Consider the following 19,056-nt stretch of genomic DNA (forward strand, 5'->3'; position numbering starts at 1 on the left):
AGTGTCGAACCAGAGGACACAGCTTAAAAATACGGGGTAGGCCATTTAGGACAGAGATGAGGAGAAACGTTTTCACCCAGAGAGTGGTGGCTGTGTGGAATGCTCTGCCCCAGAGGGCAGTGGAGGCCCAGTCTCTGGATTCATTTAAGAAAGAGTTGGATAGAGCTCTCAAGGATTGTGGAATCAAGGGTTATGACATAAGGCAGGAACAGGATACTGATTAAGGATGATCAGCCATGATCATATTGAATGGTGGGGCAGGCTCAAAGGGCAGAATGGCCTGCTCCTGCACCTATTGTCTATTGTAAGCTATAATGAGTATTTTGTAGTAACAATGTGGGAAGTATAATTCCAGTGGTTTATTTGCACCATGATTCCATTGTTTTCTGTTTGTGTTATACTTCATACCTTTGTATATTGTCCAACTGGGGAGTTTCGAGAACAGGGCATATTTGGCAAGTGATGGTGTTTGAATGTGAAATTCCACTTGCAGCAATTTTCCTGCAATGGGCTTTAATGTCTAAAAATACTACTATTTTAGTACAGAGCCAGAAGAAATTGTTGTCACATGACCTTATCTCCATCAGGAAGTGAGTGCAAGTAGGAGTATCCTTCCTTTGTCACCAGAGGGCACAATGCAGATCGTCATCTTTTCTCCCCAGTAACTATCTGAGCTTTGCTTTTTTTTCTGAGAGAACCAGCAACATTATTCAAAAACAAAGCTGAAGAATGCTGGAGAAACTCAGCAAGACGGGCATCTGTGAAGAGAGAATTCACGTTCTGAATCCAGTATGGCCTCCTCGAACTGACAAACGAACTTGTTTGTTTCAGATTTCCAGTATCGGCAATATTTCGTCTTTATTTGAGCAACATTATTCAGACTGACCAGAAAAGAATGTAAAATAGAGTAATTAATTTTTCTGTCTTTCAGTTGCCTTTTTGTAGGTCGTCCTGTTGTGTTTGTGTTATTTTGAGTGCACGTTGTGTCTGTGTTTCTGTGAAAGGCACTGAAATATCCTGCCAAACATTTTCTGGCTCAGTAAGAGTAACTTACCCATAAATATTCTCAGGAGAGTTATCCTGATCTTGTAAAGCACTTTGGCACCCACACAAGCAAGCAACATTCCTAGATAATCTCATGTCCATTTACTCCTTGTGAATACAATCCTCTGCCTGGTTTATCGTTGCTGTCTGACTTGCAGGATTTTTCTTTAACTGAGATTTTGATGGATTGATTTGATTGCTTTCATCCTCCTTTTCCTGGGAAACCCAGTGATTTTGCTTAAAAGAATAAAAACTGTCTTTATGTAGTAATCACAGCCTCTGTGGTGGACTGTCAACTGGAAATTGTCAGCAAATTAATCATAATAATTGTATTTCTGCTCGTTTTTCTCCAAGAATCACTGTTTCTGACTGTGTCTGCACTTGATGTACTACAGGCATGAGTGAAGTAATGGTTATCTGCTGCTGCTGATAATCCAAGTCTTGGTGCTTTTTTAGAAATGCAAGCAAGACCATTCCATGAGAAGGATATTGCAGTGGTTAAATGTGCTTTGTGGTGTAGAGGAGACCATATCGGTGCAACAGTTAGAGTAGATAACATTGGTGGAAGTTGGGGCCTTGGACGGAGGTGAGGGGGGAGGTGCGAGTGGCAGGGGAAGGTGCCGGGTGTGGGGTGTGTGCTTTGTAGTTTCAATCTTATGGTTTGCTGAGGTTGCCAATCTCACTGGAGACTATCTCACTGGTCAGTGTTCCTGTGCTGAGAACTGTTGGCCAATACAGGGCCAGTGTCCAAACTCTGGCACCCAGGCGAAAGTGAGGGCTGCAAATACTGGAGATCGGAGTCGAGAGTGTGGTGCTGGAAAAGCACAGCAGGTCAGGCAGCATCCGAGGAGCAGGAGAAATGACATATTGGGCATAAGCCCTTCATCAGGAATGAGGCTTGTGGGCGGGGAATTGATTGGTGTGGGTGTCCCGGAGATGTTTTCTGAAGCACTCTGCGAGTAGACATCCTGTCTCCCCAATGTGGGGGGGACCACATCAGGAGCAACGGATACAATAAATGACGTGTGGATGTGCAGGTGAAACTTTGATGGAAGTGGCCCAAAGGCTCCTTTGGGGCCTTGGACAGATGTGAGGGGGGAGGTGTGGGCGCAGGTTTTGCAATTCCTGCGGTGGCAGGGGAAGGTTCCGGGAGGGGAAAGTGGGTTGCTGAGGGGTGTGGACCTGACTGGGTAGTTGCGGAGGGAATGGGTCTTTACGGAAAGTGGATAGGGGCAGGGAGGGAAATATATCTCTGGTGGTGGGGTCCGTTTGTTGGTGGCAGAAATGGCAGAGGATGATGCGATGTATATGGAGGTTGGTGGGATGGAAGGTGAGGACCGGGGGAGGGGGGGGGTCCAGTCCTTGTTGCGCTGGGAAGGGTGGGGTTCAAGGGTGGAGGTGTTCGAAGTGGAGGAGATGCCCTGGAGTGTATCATCGACCATGTGGGAGGGGAAATTGTGCTCTTTGAAGAAAGAGAACAACTGGGATTTTCTATGGTGGAACTGGTCATCCTGGGAACAAATGTAGCAGAGGCGGAGGAATTGGGAATAAGGAATGGTGTTTTTACAGGAGGCAGGATGGGAAGCGGTGTCGTCCAGGTAGCTGTGGGAGTCCATGGGTTTGTAGCAGATGTCCGTGGTTAGTCGGTCACCAGAAGTGGAGATGGAGCGGTCCAGGAAGCGGAGGGAGGTGTCCGAGATGGTTCAGGTGAATTTGAGGTTGGGGTGAAAGTTGTTAGTGAAGTTGATGAACTATTCGAGCTCCTCGTGGGAGCATGAGGTAGCACCAATACAGTCATCGAAAAAGCAGAGGAAAAGGTGGGGGATGGGGCCAGTGTAGCTGCGGAGGTTGGACTGTTCCATGTACCCGACAAAGAGGCAGGCATAGCTGGGGCCCATGGGGTGTCCATGGCTAGGCATAGCTGGGGCCTTTCTGGATTTTGGAATTTTCTGTGTATTTCCTCAGCCAGACCAAATGAGAGCAAGGAATTGATAGTGTTGAGCATTTTACTTTGAAGCTTCTAAACTGACATGAGGTTGTTCCATTTTTTTATTTTTGAAGTCCACAGTGTATATTTGCATTAACTCAGCAGGTATATCTTGGTGTGGCTGGTTCCTTGTTATAATTCCCATATTTAATGTGTGGGCACCAGAAACACTTCACCAAACAATGGTGACATTGATTTCAGGGATATGGTACACACCCATTTAGCCATGTGTAATATTTCAGAGTTTGCACTGATTGTTTTCCTCCAATTACTGTGTTCTGTTGGATAAGAAAAACATCTGGATTTTGGGCAATTACAGTTTTTTGGGAGTTTGGGTCCTGTACCTTTTGTTTCTACCTACTGTACCTTTACATTTGTGAGAACAGGACCAGTACACTTGATGCCCCTTACTGCTGAAGTATTACTACATTGATGTATTGGAGGGTTGCTGCTGCGGTAGAATCTTTGACATTTTTAGAGAGAAGGGTTAAGGAGAGGTAATTAGAGCAACTGATGTCTGAAATATAAATACTTGTTTTCAAGTTTAACTCCCTCTGTGTTCACATATCAAGACTTGGTTCTTGGGAATGAAGTAGACTGAGTATTGCAAGTGTTGGTGGGGGAGCATTTAAGGGACGGTGATCATTGTACCAAAGTATTGGAAGACAGTGGAAAAAGACAAAGGGCAAACCAACATGAAAGTATTGAACTGGGAAATAGCCAACTTACTGGGACAGGAATGGAGCTGGGCCGTATAGATGGTCAGTGGGGGAGAAAGCTGTGGCTGAACAATGGGCTACCCTCAAAGAAGAGTGTTCAGGTGCAGTTCAGATGTATTCCTTCAAAAAGGAATGGTGGAGAAAGCTGGATGAAAGAGGAAATGGAGATTAACATAAAGAAGGTGTCTTATGTTTGACCTGACACCGGTCATATGATTGAGAACCAAGCTGAACTCAGTAGTGGGTGACAGAGCAAGTAAGAATAGCAAAGAGTGTTCATTAGAAAAGGCTAGCATCTACCACAAAGGGAATTCCAAACTTTTCTAGAGAGACACAAACAGTAAAAGAGTTTTAAAAGGATAAATGAGGCCAATTTGGAACTAAAAATGTATGTTTGCACATGAGGGATAGGGGCATGGCCGAGATATTAAATGAATATTTTGCAACTTTACCTGCGAAGCAGATGGTGATAGAAGAGGAAACTCCGTCATTAGAAGGAATTAACATTAATGAGGAGCTGGTATGAGGTCGACTGTCAGTAATTAAGGTTAATAACGCACCACGGTCAGATGAGATTCACCCAAGGATATTGAGGGCAATGTGAGTGGAAATTGCAAAAACACTGGCAATAATCTTTCAATCTTCCCCAGACTGAGCAGTGATATCTGAGGACTGGAGAATTGCAAATGTAATGCCCTGTTTTTATTTTGAAAAAACATTGTTGTGATAAGCCCAGTAATCCCAGATTGTTCCGTTTAACTTAAATGGTGGGGAAATGTTTTGAAATGAGAGAGCACATGTAGAGGATAGAATAGTTGGAAGGAAAAATGTGAGTTAAATGAGGAGGAGCTAGTGCAGATTTATAAAGGAACCCTAACTGACTCATTAGGGTTCTTGAAGCTGTAATATCTTTGTTGTTGATGTAGTCTATATGGACTTCCAGAAGGCATTCAATATAGTACCACACAACAGACTTGTGAAAAAAGTTGTACATCATGGAATAAATAGGACAAGGCTAATGTGGATACAAAATTGGCTGAGGGCTAGGAAACAGTATTGACTAATGGATATTTTTCAGACTGGAGGGAGGATCCTTGTGGCACACCACTGATATGTGGTGTGTAAGGCACTTTTGCAAAAGAAATACGATGCGAGAAAAATACTTTGATTATGGAAAGTATGGTGGAGGCATGTTCAATTGGATGATTATTTAACTGGAATATTGGTTCTAGATTGTGCGGTAAAGGCAAGAGAATGTCACCTAGTCATTTGCTAGTATAGACAGGATGGACCAAACAACCTCCTCCACCGTAACCATTCTGTATAGACAAGGGAGAAAGTGAGGTCTGTAGATGATGGAGATCAGAATCGAGTGTGTGTTGCTGGAAAAGCACAGCAGGTCAGGCAGCATCCGAGGAGCAGGAGAAACGATGTTTCGGGCCAGAGCCCTTCATCAGCAATCATCCTGATGAGTCTATCCCTGTATAGATAGGGACTAATTGGTACTAATTGAATAGTACTAATTGAATACCAGTGACTGAGAGTAATATTAAATTCACTAATCATCATCTTGAGGACCTGCAATTTAAATCTGATCCAGAGCGGTGCACATTCTCTCGGGTAATCCAGTCGCTTCATGTGCACTCAGTAGTTTGGAATTGTGTTGCTGTGTAGATGAATGGGAGAGCCATTTCTCAGATAGCAATGTTTCACAATGAAGAGAAAGGCTCATAAATTGCTTTGAAGCTGTTTGGCTGAGACAGGCTCACTGATCATGATGCACAGTTTGCTGTCTGCGTTAAAATACTGTGGGTTCGCTGGCACCAGGCTGATTCCATAGAAACTGAAATGTGGCCCTTCCAGCTTTTGCAATCTGTGTCTACCTGAATTATATACTCAGATTTGAGAGTTGAGAATCAACTCTGCCCATTCTGATTCATCTTCTTTACCTTTTTTGTTCTTGCTGTATCTTTCATTTCTATTCTGACTCTTTTATACCTTTTGTCTCTCTCCTTCCCCACCCCCCCCCGACCTCTCTTTCCCTTTCTCTCTGCAGCATATCTCATTTTTTTAAATTTTTTTCTGCCGCAGCGTTGACACATTGTGGTTTGGAAAATAACTTATAGAACCATAGACATGTGCAGCATGGAAACAGACCCTTTGGTCCAACCCGTCCATGCTGACCAGATATCCACCCAATCTAGTCCCACATGCCAGCACCTGGCCCACTGGTCGCAGGCCTCCAGTCTGAGAAACAGCCCTCCACTACCACCTTCTGTCTTATACCTTTGGGCCAGTTCTCTATCCATATGGCTTATTGTGTGAAGATGTGTAGGATGACCTTTTCCTATATAAATGGAAATGTTATATTAACCATTTTGGGCCTGAGTTGCCTCAACCTGTTAGGACACAGTTCATAAAAAGAAGTTACCTCACTAATCAGCGGGAACCACTGTCACTCATGATGAAGTACCTGAACAATTGTTGAAACGATAACTATCTATTAAGAGTCAAATCATCATCTGTTATTGCTTGCTTTCCAGACTGCCAGACTCCAGTGACGGGGGTGAACCTTTTAAATGGTCAGGAGATTCCTGTCGTAATTTCAGCCAAGACAGAGTTTGAGGGTTATTTAGATACGGTCATAGGTAAGGCAGCATTCCTGATTTTCGTTATGTTGTTTGATTGGCGGTGGTAAGTAGACATCGGCTTACACTATTGTGAAGTTAGACTTGCGTCTCACTGTAAACATCTGCAGTGAACTGTGCCAGTTTTACAATTTATGTTCCTTCCTCCTATAACCCATCATTGTTGATTATTCATTATTTGGGTAGCAGTAAAGCATGTGTCTTTATTTTTCTTTTAAGCAGAAAAACATTCTCTTTCTGTTTATTTATATGCTACCCACCTTATCATTGGGGGAGGAGCAAAGAGAAAGCGGTGTAACAGCAGAGCGGTTAGGGTCTGTGAGGAAACTGCTGTTCATGGGAAGAATTGGTAAGATTGGTTGAGGGCAATTTAGAAATTTGGAATTTTGGAACCCTAAATCTGCTGATTCCTGTCTCCTGATTTTTGAGATGGTCCTTATACCTTGCTTTGTACATCACCCCCCTGTGCTAATATCCTCTTATTTGGCTGAGTGATTAATTTTGTTTGATTATACTTCTGTGACGGAGTTCTTGTATGCTGTATGTATCATCCTGACTCTGAGCCAGAAGGTCCAGGTTGAGACCCTTTAAAAGGAATCAGGCACCCTGTGTTTATTTGCAGCAATAATGTGCACAGACGTGCCAGGCAACACAGTTCGAGGTGTACACAAAGGCAGAACCTGTAATGAGGCTCTTCGCTGGTACAGGGAAGGGATGATTCTCCGACACCACTCCCTGTGAGGCTGACTGAGATCAGGTTTGATTGTCTAGGAAAGGGAGGGTCGAGCCAGTTTAGGGCCAACCTGCAGTCATCCCAACAGGCGTCCATGGCAGGCAATGCGAGTGGGAGGGATCTCTGTATTAGATACGTGATAGGAAGAGCTTAAAGCTCCCCCTTAATTCATCATAGCTCCAGTCTACAATATACATGAAGCAAAGACCTTATCTATTTACTCTATTGTAATGAAGATGTCGATGTACTGTACCCTTAAGAGAGTTAAAAGCTAGCAGAACTACCCGACAGCACCAAGTGTTCTGAATAAGGTAACAATGTAACACTTGGTCAAAAGCTAGGTTGCCTGGAAACGACAAAATAGATTCAAATTAGGTCAATCATGTTTAAATTATACCTCGAAAAATACCTACTCCAATCAAGTTTGAATTTAGTATATTGACAATCTTAAAAGACAATGACCCAATCCGATGCCCGGGGGTATAAGATTGGGGGGAAATTGAACCGTTGGGAGGCGAACTGCCGAACCAACAACATCTGCAGACTGCCCAGAGAATAGCTGTCTTAAAGGTAGTTTTATTGATCAGTCACCTGTGAAGTAGAAATCCCTAAGAAGATAATTCGACATCTGGCTTTTTTTAAAAAATTGAATTTTAGTAAATCTTATTAAGGGGTTTTATTGGACTAGTATTATTAAAAGATAGGTTAGAGGAAGGTGTTGTAAATAGTTGTTAGTTAGTTATTCACTGTTATACTTGTACTTTAACCCGAATTACTGCTAGATCCTCGTTTATGCTGCGGAAGGCAGGAGGGAAAAGATAAAGGTGCCATTCACTTCAGAGGAAGGATGAAAGAAATGTGCTTTTAATATTTGAGTAAAGTTGTCTTGAGCCAATATGAATGTTGCTTAAAACTCCCCCTTAATTCTTCTCCCACTTCTTTCTGTGACGTTTGCTTCTGTTTCAACAAAGGTATTCCCAGCCTTAGCCAGGAGGATGCAGCAGTCGCAAAAAGGCTGGGTCTGAAATGGCGAGATGTATTTGAAACCCTTCCCGATGGCACCGAGCGTTTGCAAAATTGTGATGAGGTCAGTGCTGAGTGTGTTTTGGGCAATTCCCAAATGTTAACCTCGGATTACTGTCTTTTTTGCAAGAGGCTAACAGACTCTATTGCATCGCCTCTCTCCCACACTGATTAATACTCCCACCGAAACTGAAAGAGAAATGTTGACCTCTTTAGAATCATTAGTTAATCCAGCTTTACAAACTAAGTTATCCATAATCTTCCATTCTTAACATTGCATTGTTAATATTCATGTATCGCAGCTGGATTGACCTTTGTATCCACTGTATGGGATTTGGCTCCTTATGCTGAGCTGGGGCAACATCCATTTTATTTTCAGTGGCTTAATGAGCACCCCAACACTGGACAGGGACAGAGCAGAAGCTGAGGTAGTGGCCCAAATGTTTTAATCATTGGTGCTTGCTACTCTCCAAAGAAATCTGCAGATGGAGAGGCATATCATCTCTCTGGTGTAGGTTTCCAATTGCGCAGGAACAGTTTAAGTCTGGAGCTAAATCAAGACGATTTTTCAGAAGCCAATGGTGACCACCCAGAGGGGCAGCATGCTAGGAATTTAAAAATACCAAATCCCTTCAAATGAAATAAATACCTGGCATGTGCATGTGCGATTTGGATAGAAGCTAAAGTATTGTGAACATTTTGTTTCAAAAATACATGGAATTTCTTATTTAACAAACACAAATGCACTTGTATAGTATAATCTGCCTGTAAAGCACATTAGACAACACTTTTCACTATATCTTGGTACACAGGATAATAATAAATCCAATCAAACAAAATTATTATTTTGGGATCATTGATATCGTTTGGCCATAACACATGAGCTTTATGTCTTTTAGAAAAAAAATTGGTATTAGCAGGTGTTAATTTTTTTAAGGGCTTTTACAACTAAAGAGTGTGCTGGTGAAAGTTTTCATCTGTGCAATATTTTTTCAATGTTTGCAATCTGAGGGGAACCTCAACAGCAAACCCTCTGCTGGAAAGAATGGTTCACCGTTAGCAACGTCTGCTTTCCTGTATTAAACTGCAGATGTATAGACTCTTGAAGTCGCTGTCAGTTTCAGAGAAGTTGTGACCACAAATGCTGACAGTGACACCATGATTGCTATGGCAAAACCAAAACCATTTGGTTGAGTCTGTACAATTTCACAAGCAAAAAGGAAGGAATTTACTTTGCCCAGGCAATTTAGTTTATTCTAATAAACATATCTGTACACCACAATGGGTAATGAACTCTTCTAATAGATCATTACTATCCTGTATCTCTGTCCAGGGCTGAAGGGCCTGTATTGTTCTATGTAACAAGAATTGGACATTCAGGAAAGTGAGGAATACTTTAGTGTCATGATACCAAGGCTATCAAACACTAGCTGATCAGAACTTGTCTGCTAATGGCAGGTTGTCATTTAAGGTGTAGTATTTATAACAAATCTCAGGCTGTTTAACCTTTCAGTTCACAGGACTTGATAGACAATCTGCAACTCAGGCCATTTTGAAACGTGCGAGAGACCTTGGAATCGGTGGCTACCTCACCAGCCCGAAGATGCGTGACTGGTTGATATCCCGGCAGCGTTACTGGGGCACCCCTATTCCCATCGTCCATTGCCAATCCTGCGGACCCGTTCCTGTCCCTCATGAGGATCTGCCTGTGCTTTTACCTAAGATTAAGTTGTTTGCGGCTAAAGGGCTCTCCCCTCTAACCACAGCCGCTGAGTGGTTCAACTGTACTTGTCCTCAGTAAGTCAGTTCTTCCCAGCAACAATATAGAAATGCTCCAGTAGTTTTGGAATAAAAGTAGAACATGTGCAATCTGTGAACAGACACCCACAGTTAATGTTTGGTTTGTTGTTGTAACTAATTTTTAATTCAACTCTGAATTAGAAATCGAGTTGTTTTTAAACAGAAGGCGAGCTAGGAGCAGGACTAGGCAGTTCAGCCCCTTGAGGCTACTTGGCTGTTTAATATGATCTTGGCTGGTTTAATCTCAGCCTGATCTGCACTTTTCTGCCTCCTCCACGTCACCCTTCAACCATTACTAATTTAAAATCTGCCTATCTCCTTCTCAAATTTATTCCCTGTTCTAGCATCCATTGCACTCTGCGATAGTAAATTTCACCGATTCATGGCCCTTTTCAGAGAAGTAATTCCTCTGTACCCCTGTTTTAAACCTACCACCCTTTATCCTAAAGCAATGACCTCTTGTTCTGAAACAACAAATGCTGGAGATCACAGCGGGTCAGGCAGCATCCATGGAGAGAGAGCAGGCTAACGATTCGAGCCTGGATGACTCTTTGTCAGAGCTGATGTCCCTGACCTGCTGTGATCTCCAATTTATTTTTGTTTTCAGTTCAGATGTCAGCATCTGTAGTAATTTGTCCCGACCTACTGTTCTAAACAGGTAAGTAATAAGAAAAGCAATTTAATTGGTAAAGTGCAGTAAGTTCCAGTGTGAATTGATCACTCCCCCTTCCCCCCCCCCCCCAAGATGAGCAGTGACTTTGCTGTACCAACGGAGCAAAGTGATCCACGAGATTTCCAATAGAAAGAACCATGACTCTCTCAGTTTTATTGCATCCAGGAGCTCATGTGGTCTTGGATGTGAAATTAAACATCTGACTTCATGCCAGCCAAGGTGTATTACCAAGATGGATGCACAGAATTTAAAACACCAGTTGGCAACAGACGCAGAGGACCATCATAATCTCCATGGCCATGTTGCCTTTTGGAGCCTGTTGCTGGAATACTCATTTTCGTTTTTCACCGTCATTTTCCAAACCCCTGACTAAAGGCGTCACTGGTGCACAAATAGACTGTGAGGCACCAAAGTTCTCCATTCGGCCTGTGGGTGGTTATGTTAAATATATTTACCTTAAGGAGGTTGGTGAGAGTGTAGCTGTTAAGTTCCTGCTTGAAGTGCCCGATTGTGACTGGCTCGGATGAGAGACATCTAGGTGTAACCATTTCCTCTGGTGGTTGAATCAGTTACTGGAGAGTATAATTTTAAGATCATTATCAAAATGAAATGAAAAGGGCAGATGTTTATTTTTCACTGGTTCGGTGGATTGTTAGTGTGCAGGATGCAAGTACAGTGGAAAAACAGTGACCACGCAGGTAAGAAAAGACATTTGCCAACTCATAAAGGAATGGGACTGCAGGATCCAGCATAGTTATAACGGGCTGAATGGCCTGTGGTGCAAGAAAATTTTACAATTCTAAACAAGAATAGACAGATTCACCAATAAAGAGGAGGAGGTGTCTGATATCCAGGTACAATAATTTTTTTTTTCACAATATAATGTGTAGATATATAATCCTGTGCAGCATGTGTGCAGTGCTAGGTTCTTGCAGTAAATTTGCTTTATGGAGAAAGTCCCCTTCTGTAAAAACTAATCGTGAGAGACATTTCAGTGCAGAGGATGTCTTCACGTGACGTCCATTCTGTAGTCCTTTCAGACAATTACTCTTTGTGATTTCTGTCAGGCCATGTGTGGTAAGACCAACTTTTGAAAATAAAAACCCAATATTCCTGTCATAGGCGCTGACTTCTTTCAAGTGATCCGCAGCTCCCAGTTGACACTGTGTGACTGATGTAACTGGAGCACAGCCCATTCACTGCCTTATCGATATCAAACTGCAAATGTAGATCTGTTTATACTGGAGAAGTGAGTGGTCAGCTACCTTATTGTTAACAGGGCAAAGTAGAGCACAAAATCGGTCATTTATCCCAGCAAGTCCATGTGGGTTTTTCTGCTGCCCACAAGTCTCCGACCCTTCTTTATTTAATCCTATCAGTGTATTATTCAGCTACTTTCTTCCTTGTGTTTATCTAGTTTTCCCTCAAATGCATCAATAGTTTCGACTCCCCATGTACCAGCGATTTCTACTCTCGAAGTGAAGACATTTCTCCTGAATTCTCTATTGGTCTGTAAGTCACTACCTCATAGACATTGCAGATTGGCACTTGACACTTTCTCAGGGGACTGTTTGGATCCGATAAAAGATTGGTGACCCAAAACGTTAACTCTGTTTCTCTCTCCGCTGATGATTTTTGAGTATTCTCTAGGCCTTTATTTCTGACTTACAGTATTCTAGAGTATTTTGTTTTGGCCCCAGTCTGTTGAGTTGGGCAACGTTGCTACTTGCTAGTGGTGCCTGGAGCAATATGGCTCATTATGTTTAATTCAGTTAGCAGTGTTCCACTTTATGTTGTGGTTGACTCACTAAACTGTTGTGTATTGGAAGCCAATAAATTTGTAACTTGCTGTCCCCACACAGATGTAAAGGCCCTGCCCAGAGAGAGACTGACACCATGGATACATTTGTGGATTCAGCTTGGTATTACTACAGATACACTGACTCTCATAATAAAGAAAAGTGAGTTTGGAAATGACTTTTACATTTTTAGAATTATCTTTATTTTTTCCCATTAAGGTAGACTTCGATTTAGCTTGGGGAAAGGTAGGAACAGGAGTAGACCATTCAGGTCCTCTATCATGGTTTGCCGTTCCATTAATCACGATCAATCTCTGGTTTAACTTCATCTGAAAACCTTGGTTCCAAGGACGGTGTGGTGGCTCAATGGTTAGTACTGCTGCCTCACAGCGCCAAGGACCCAGGTTTGATTCCAGAAATAGGCGACTGTCTGTGTGGAGTTTGCACATTCTCCCCGTGTCTGCGTGGGTTTCCTCCAGGTGCTCCGGTTTCCTCCCACAGTCCAACAATGTGCAGGTTAGATGAATTGGCCATGCTAAACTGCCCATAGTGTTCAGGGATGTGTAGGCTAGGTGCATAGTCAGGGGTAAATATAGGGTTGGGGAATGGGTCCGTGTGGACTTGTTGGGCTGATGGGTCTGTTTCCACACTGTAGGGATTCTAATTCTAATTCTAATTCTAATCTCTGGTGATAAACATACCCAACAAAAAAGCTGTTACTCTATTGCTCTAGAGTTTTCATTTGGTCCTCAGCCTTAGCTTTTTATTTAGAAAGAGGAGGGAGATCCAGGTTTCAGCAACTTTGAGAAGACATCCTGCCTGATGTTGCCCTTAAATGGCCTGTCCTCGAATTTTGAGGTTATGCTATTCTGTCCTAGATCACCCCCACAGTGAGTTTGAGAGGTTGGGGAAGGTCCAGAGTGTTTCCTTGACTCTTGTGTTTGGCTGTTTGTTTTGCAACCTTGTCACATTTATTCCCTAAATTGCCCTTGAACTGAATGTTTTGCTGGGCCCATTTCAGAGGGCAGTTAAAAGTCAGCATGTAGGTCAGACTGAGAGTAGGATGGCAGATTCCCTTCCTCAAAGCATATTAGAAATTAGATGGACTTTTGAAACAGTTGATAGTGGTCTAATGGTTACTGTCACTGACTAACTTTCAATTCCATAAATTCCAACATATACTATGTGGGATTTGAACCCACTTACCCAGAACTTTAGAACCTCTCAATAACTCATGCAGTTACATTACCCTCTACTACTGTGTTTCCACATTTTAAAGATCGTATTCTGCTAGTACAATGATATTACATGTATTTGAGAAATTACAGTTTATTTTGATGGTAATGAGATCATTCACTTTGTATCTGCTGAAACTGGGGATGATGGGTGTCATCTTTGTGAATTGGATCAGGGAAAGGTTTTTCAGGGTTTGAGCTAATTTGCTGCTTTTCTTGAGTTTGCAATGGGCTTCTCAAGTCTTACGAAGGACTTTGTCACTATGAAGGTGTTGACAAAGTAACACAATACCTTCTTTTGTCCATGTGGGCTGTAACCCAGTGTCACGTATACAGGTAATATCTGTATTTCGCAATCCCAAATATGTTGCAAGTCTTTTTGTAGTTGCTTGGCAGCTAATTTCTCTGGAAGGATCGGAGTAGGGATGTGCCTTGCTGCTATCAAGTCAAAAGGATGTCCTGTCGACGCCTCAAATGAGTAATGTTATCTAATGGTCCATTGCTGTTATGTGAGCTCTATGTCCCAAAAGCCAGTGGGCTGTATCCAATAGCACATTCCTTTGTTCTGAACAGATACAAAACTGACTGTATTCAGTCAACCCGTGTTCACTGAATGTCAAACGTAGGAGAATCACACCTAAATGTTGGACACAGCAATTGGACACACAGGGCCTTTTCCTTTGTAACCAGAGCATTTTTGAACTAAATGAAATGTTTGAGGGCAGTCTTTCCCTGGTGCAGTGTTTCAACGGCAGTGTTCTGACCGAGCAAAGAGGTGTAAACAATGACTGCAGATGCTGGAAACCAGATTCTGGATCAGAGTGGTGCCGGAAAAGCACAGCAGTTCAGGCAGCATCCGAGGAGCAGGAAAACCGACGTTTAGGGCAAAAGCCCTTCATCAGGAATGTGGCCTGTGTTCCTGATGAAGGTTTTTTTGCCTGAAACATCGATTTTCCTGCTCCTCGGATGCTGCCTGAACTGCTGTGTTTTTCCGGCACCACTCTGATCCAGAACCTGACCGAGCAAAGTTGACTCGTTTGGATTGAATTTAAATAGAATCTTGGCAAGTTACTGATTCTAGTGCATTCCCCATGGCAATGCCTATACCGGTCAGGGTCTGCTTGCCAAACAAGCAGCACCCCTTCTTGTGCAATATAAATTGTATTCTCTTTAAGATTTGGAATTCTTGCAATTCTGTCCTGATGTGTATGCGGTGAATAGCTTTGGCAGCATTTCACTTTTGTTTTCATCTGTTTAAAAATAAGGGGTAGGCCATTTAGAACAGAGTTGAGGAGAAACCTCTTCACCCAGAGAGTGGTGGGTGTATGGAATGATCTGCCCCAGAAGGCAGTGGAGGCCAAGTTTCTGGATACTTCAAGAAAGAGATGGGTAGAGCTCTTAGAGATAGCGGGATCAAGGGTTATGGGGGTAAAGCAGGAACAGGATACTGATTGTGGATAATCAGCCATGATCATAATGAATGGTGGTGCTGGCTCGAAGGGCCGAATGGCCTATTCTTGCACCTATTGTCTGTTCTCTGTTCCAGTCTTGCACTACCTAGTGATTGAATGTTTAGTTAAAAAGAATAGATTCCATCTTTCTTGACCCAGGAGAGCGGACACAGAGATGTGTGAAAGCACTTTATGCTATGAGCCCAGTTGCTAACCGTGTCACTCACTGTCTTGTTTCGAAGGCCCTTCGACAAGGCAGCAGCTGATTTCTGGATGCCTGTAGATCTGTACATCGGAGGCAAGGAACACGCCGTCATGCATCTGTACTACGCAAGGTTTATTAGTCATTTCTGCAATGATCAAAACATGGTCAAATACAGGCAAGTATCATCCCTTTGAAAGAAGACCAGCTTAGACTTTGTATTTAAGGTCCTTGGCGTGACAATAAGCAGCAAGTCTCTCCCATTTGTCTGACCTATCGTAATCTCTCATTTCCTACTGCACCCAAGATGGTGTCCCATGCTCCGAGGTCCTCCTTCGATGTACTTCACAAAATTGTCTTCAACCAGTTCCATTGCCTTCCATTTACTGACTGTTTAACTACAATTCTGGCAGACCGTATATCGGGTCGATGTGCCCTGTGGTCTCTGTCATCTCTCGGTCACAGTGCTGTATGGACACATGAACATACAGGAGCAGGAGGAGGTCACTCAGCCCCTCGAGCCTGCTCTGCCATTCAATAAGATTATGGCTGACCCGAGTACTCCCATTCCTGTGGGTTAACCTTTCACATCTCAGCTGATAGAGAATCTATCAATCCCTGCCTCAAAGATATTCAACGACTCTGCTTCCACCACTTTTCAAGGAAAGTTCCAAAGACATCCAACACTTTGTAAGAAAATATTTCCCCTCATCTCTGTCTGACTGGGTGACTCCCTATTTTTAAAAGGTGACCTCCAAGTTCTATATTTTCCCATAGGAAGAAAAATCCTCTTCATGTTCACCCTGTTGAGACCATGAGATTTCAATAAAATCACCTCCTACTCCTCTTTGACCATCACAATCTTTCTTGACTCAGGACAGCGCGCACACAGATGTGTCAGAGCACTTTGTGCGATGAGCATGAAGTAACTTCTTGAACTTTTTCTCATAAGATACCTTCCTATTCCATATATTAGTCTTATAAACTTTCTCTGAACTGTTTCCAATGTATTTACATGACCAATCCTCTTGACACTTTTTTTTGGTCATGTTGTCTGTCTATGTAATGCCCAGGCATGACTGATGGAAGACATCCAACTTGTTTTTTTTTTAAAAAATTGCTAATTATTCACAGAATTACAGGCCAGCATATATTGGCTGTCCCTATTTGCCATTGAACTGAGTCCCCTGTTAGTCTGTTTCAGAGGGCAGTTTAGAATCCTCCACATTTGCTATGGCTCTGGAGTTACATATAGTCAGTCCAGGTAAGGATGACAGATTTCCTTCCCTAAAGGACATTAATGAACCAGATAGATTTTCATGACAATTAACAGTGATATCTCATTCATCATAAGACTTGTAATTGCAGTTGTAATTATTATTTTAACTCCGGACTTCCTAGTCTAGTGACAATACCATTATGCCACCACCTCCCAGCTTATTCTGAAGAAATATAGCCTCTCTAATTTCAAATCTAATGTTGATCTTGCTTTGTGCAACTCCTGTGCAGCTGTAACCTTGTAGGCCTCACTCTGTCAATGATGTGCATGTCTTTGTATGTAATGATCTGCCTGTCCTGCAGGCAAAACAAAACTTTTCACTGTACTTAGGTACAGATGACAACAATTAATCAAATCAAATGTATAACAGAAGATGTGCTTTCCCACAGTTGTGACACAGTTTAACATGTTGTAGTAACCCTGTCGTCATGCAGGCTAACTTGACTTGACCTTCATGACTTTTTAATGGATGAAAGTGTGGGTGGATCATTTATTTTGCTGAGGGCTGCTACAATTGGATTATATAGACGAAAAGCGCGATTATCCAATCAGGACTGCACTAGCTACAGTTCCAGCTCCCTGACCGCAGAAGGTGAAAGTGAGCTGCACACATACTGAAGGGTCCTCTAGTGGGAGAAGTTTGTCACTGCAATATCTCAAACTTCATAATGATCTACATCAGAAAATGACCTGAGTGTGGATATTTCCGCTGACTCCGGTGGACATATTTACCAGGTTTTTGACAATACCCCCTACAATCTTTTTATAAAATTAAAAGACATTGTTGATCATGGGACCAGTTGAGTGATGATTACCTGCTGAATAAGCTTGCATTTGATTATAAAGTACACTTGCTGTCATGCCTTTTCATGGCAATGTTTCTCAAATTAATTATGTAGACCACTTTATTTTTCAAAGACCAGTCACCGAACACACTGACTGTTTCCTACCTCCTGCTCGAGCTGTTGTGCGTGAGTTGAGGGGTGAGCTTTTAGCTTGTGTTTAGTTAGGTTAGTGACCTCACTGCATTGGAGCACTCAGTCTGTGGGAAGGTAAAAGGGCAATGAAAATTGTTCTCCTTGGCACAGTGTGCATGAAGGAGTACCCAGTAAAGATATTTGTGCCTCTGAGTCAGAGGACCCCCACTCGTAAGGTCACAGGGTCATAAGAAATAGGAGCAGGAGTAGATCACTTGGCTCTTTGAGCCTGCTCCCCCACTGATAAGATCATGGTTCACCTAAATGTGACCCGAACTCTGCATTGCTTTATATGCCCACATGACCCTTGACTTTCATGTCAGTCAGAATCCTGTCTAACTCAGCTTGATTAATATATTCAATAACCTAGGCCCCATTGCTCTTTGGGAGTAGTTAATTCTAAAAATTAATGAGCTCCTGAGAGAAGTTCCTCATTGTCTCAATGGGAAAAGGGAGACTCCTTGTTTGGAAACTGTGCCTCCCCCTATCCCCTATTCTTGGTTGCCCAGAGGGTAAGCATTCTTCCAGCATCCACAATGTCAAGCCCCCTCAGCACCTTGTATGTTTAAACAGGATCAACTCTTACTTTTCTGAACTCCAACAAGTATAGGTCCACCCTGCTCAACCTTTCCTCATAACACAGACCCTTGTGTCTCAGGAATCAATTTGGTGAACCTTCTCTGAACTGTGTTCAATACAAGTATGTACCTCCTAAAGTACGGAGACAAACTGGATGCAGCGTTGCAGGTGTGGTCTTGCCAATGCCCAACACAGACTCGCTGCAGAGAAGTGAAGGAAAAACTCATGCTGAAGTGCAGTACTGAGGGAGTGCTATGTTGTGTAGGGCAGGCTGACCTGAAGGAGTTAATCTTTGGAATAGCTCTACCCACCAATTTATAAATTAATGTGTCTGAGAGGAGCTAGTTCGTTCCAGATTAATGTCTGTTTGACAGTTCTACAATCTAATATATACCTTATACCTAGCAGCTACCTCTTGGGTAACAAGGAACGCTCTTAGCTTGTTTTGTTGTTGGTGACCTGTCCTGAACTAATGTAATCTGTTATCTTACTATTACTTAATAAAGTACTCCTCGCTACAGCCGAAGACTTATAAGCAGTTAAATCTTCACCATTCACTACTACTAAGGCCTGTGGGCTTAAAAGAAGGGGTTGTGCATACAGATTTACCCAGGAAAAATCATGGCAGAACCAGGTTCTATTTGTGAGCATCTCCTGTCACATTCTGCATTATCTGAAGTGAAGATAATGAATTCATTTAAATTGGTGCATCCTTTGTCCATTCTTATGATCCCATGATCTTTCCTAAGCAGCGTGACATGTAACTTTTCCTGTACCTGTGTGCATTCAGACAGTGCAAATAGTTTGACATAATTAATTTCTTGCTTCCACACTGAAAACGAAATGCTCCTCTCCCTGGCATGGCCAAAACAAGGAGATTGGCTCATGGAGAATTTAGATGCTGGTG

General features: G+C 42.6%; 1 protein-coding gene across 5 annotated transcripts in view; it reads left to right on the top strand.

Moving 5' to 3' along the window:
• Window positions 1-19,056, top strand: part of lars2 (leucyl-tRNA synthetase 2, mitochondrial) — a 155,120-nt gene that overhangs the window by 86,970 nt on the left and 49,094 nt on the right. For all 5 annotated transcript variants that reach the window (XM_043719581.1, XM_043719578.1, XM_043719582.1 and 2 more), the window contains exons 10-14: window positions 6,294-6,398; window positions 8,103-8,218; window positions 9,668-9,951; window positions 12,490-12,588; window positions 15,355-15,492. In XM_043719581.1, coding sequence (XP_043575516.1) covers window positions 6,294-6,398; window positions 8,103-8,218; window positions 9,668-9,951; window positions 12,490-12,588; window positions 15,355-15,492 — 742 coding nt within the window. The remainder of the gene's footprint in view (window positions 1-6,293; window positions 6,399-8,102; window positions 8,219-9,667; window positions 9,952-12,489; window positions 12,589-15,354; window positions 15,493-19,056) is intronic.

This window comes from Chiloscyllium plagiosum, chromosome 29, assembly GCF_004010195.1.
Source record: "Chiloscyllium plagiosum isolate BGI_BamShark_2017 chromosome 29, ASM401019v2, whole genome shotgun sequence".
Taxonomy (NCBI): domain Eukaryota; kingdom Metazoa; phylum Chordata; class Chondrichthyes; order Orectolobiformes; family Hemiscylliidae; genus Chiloscyllium; species Chiloscyllium plagiosum.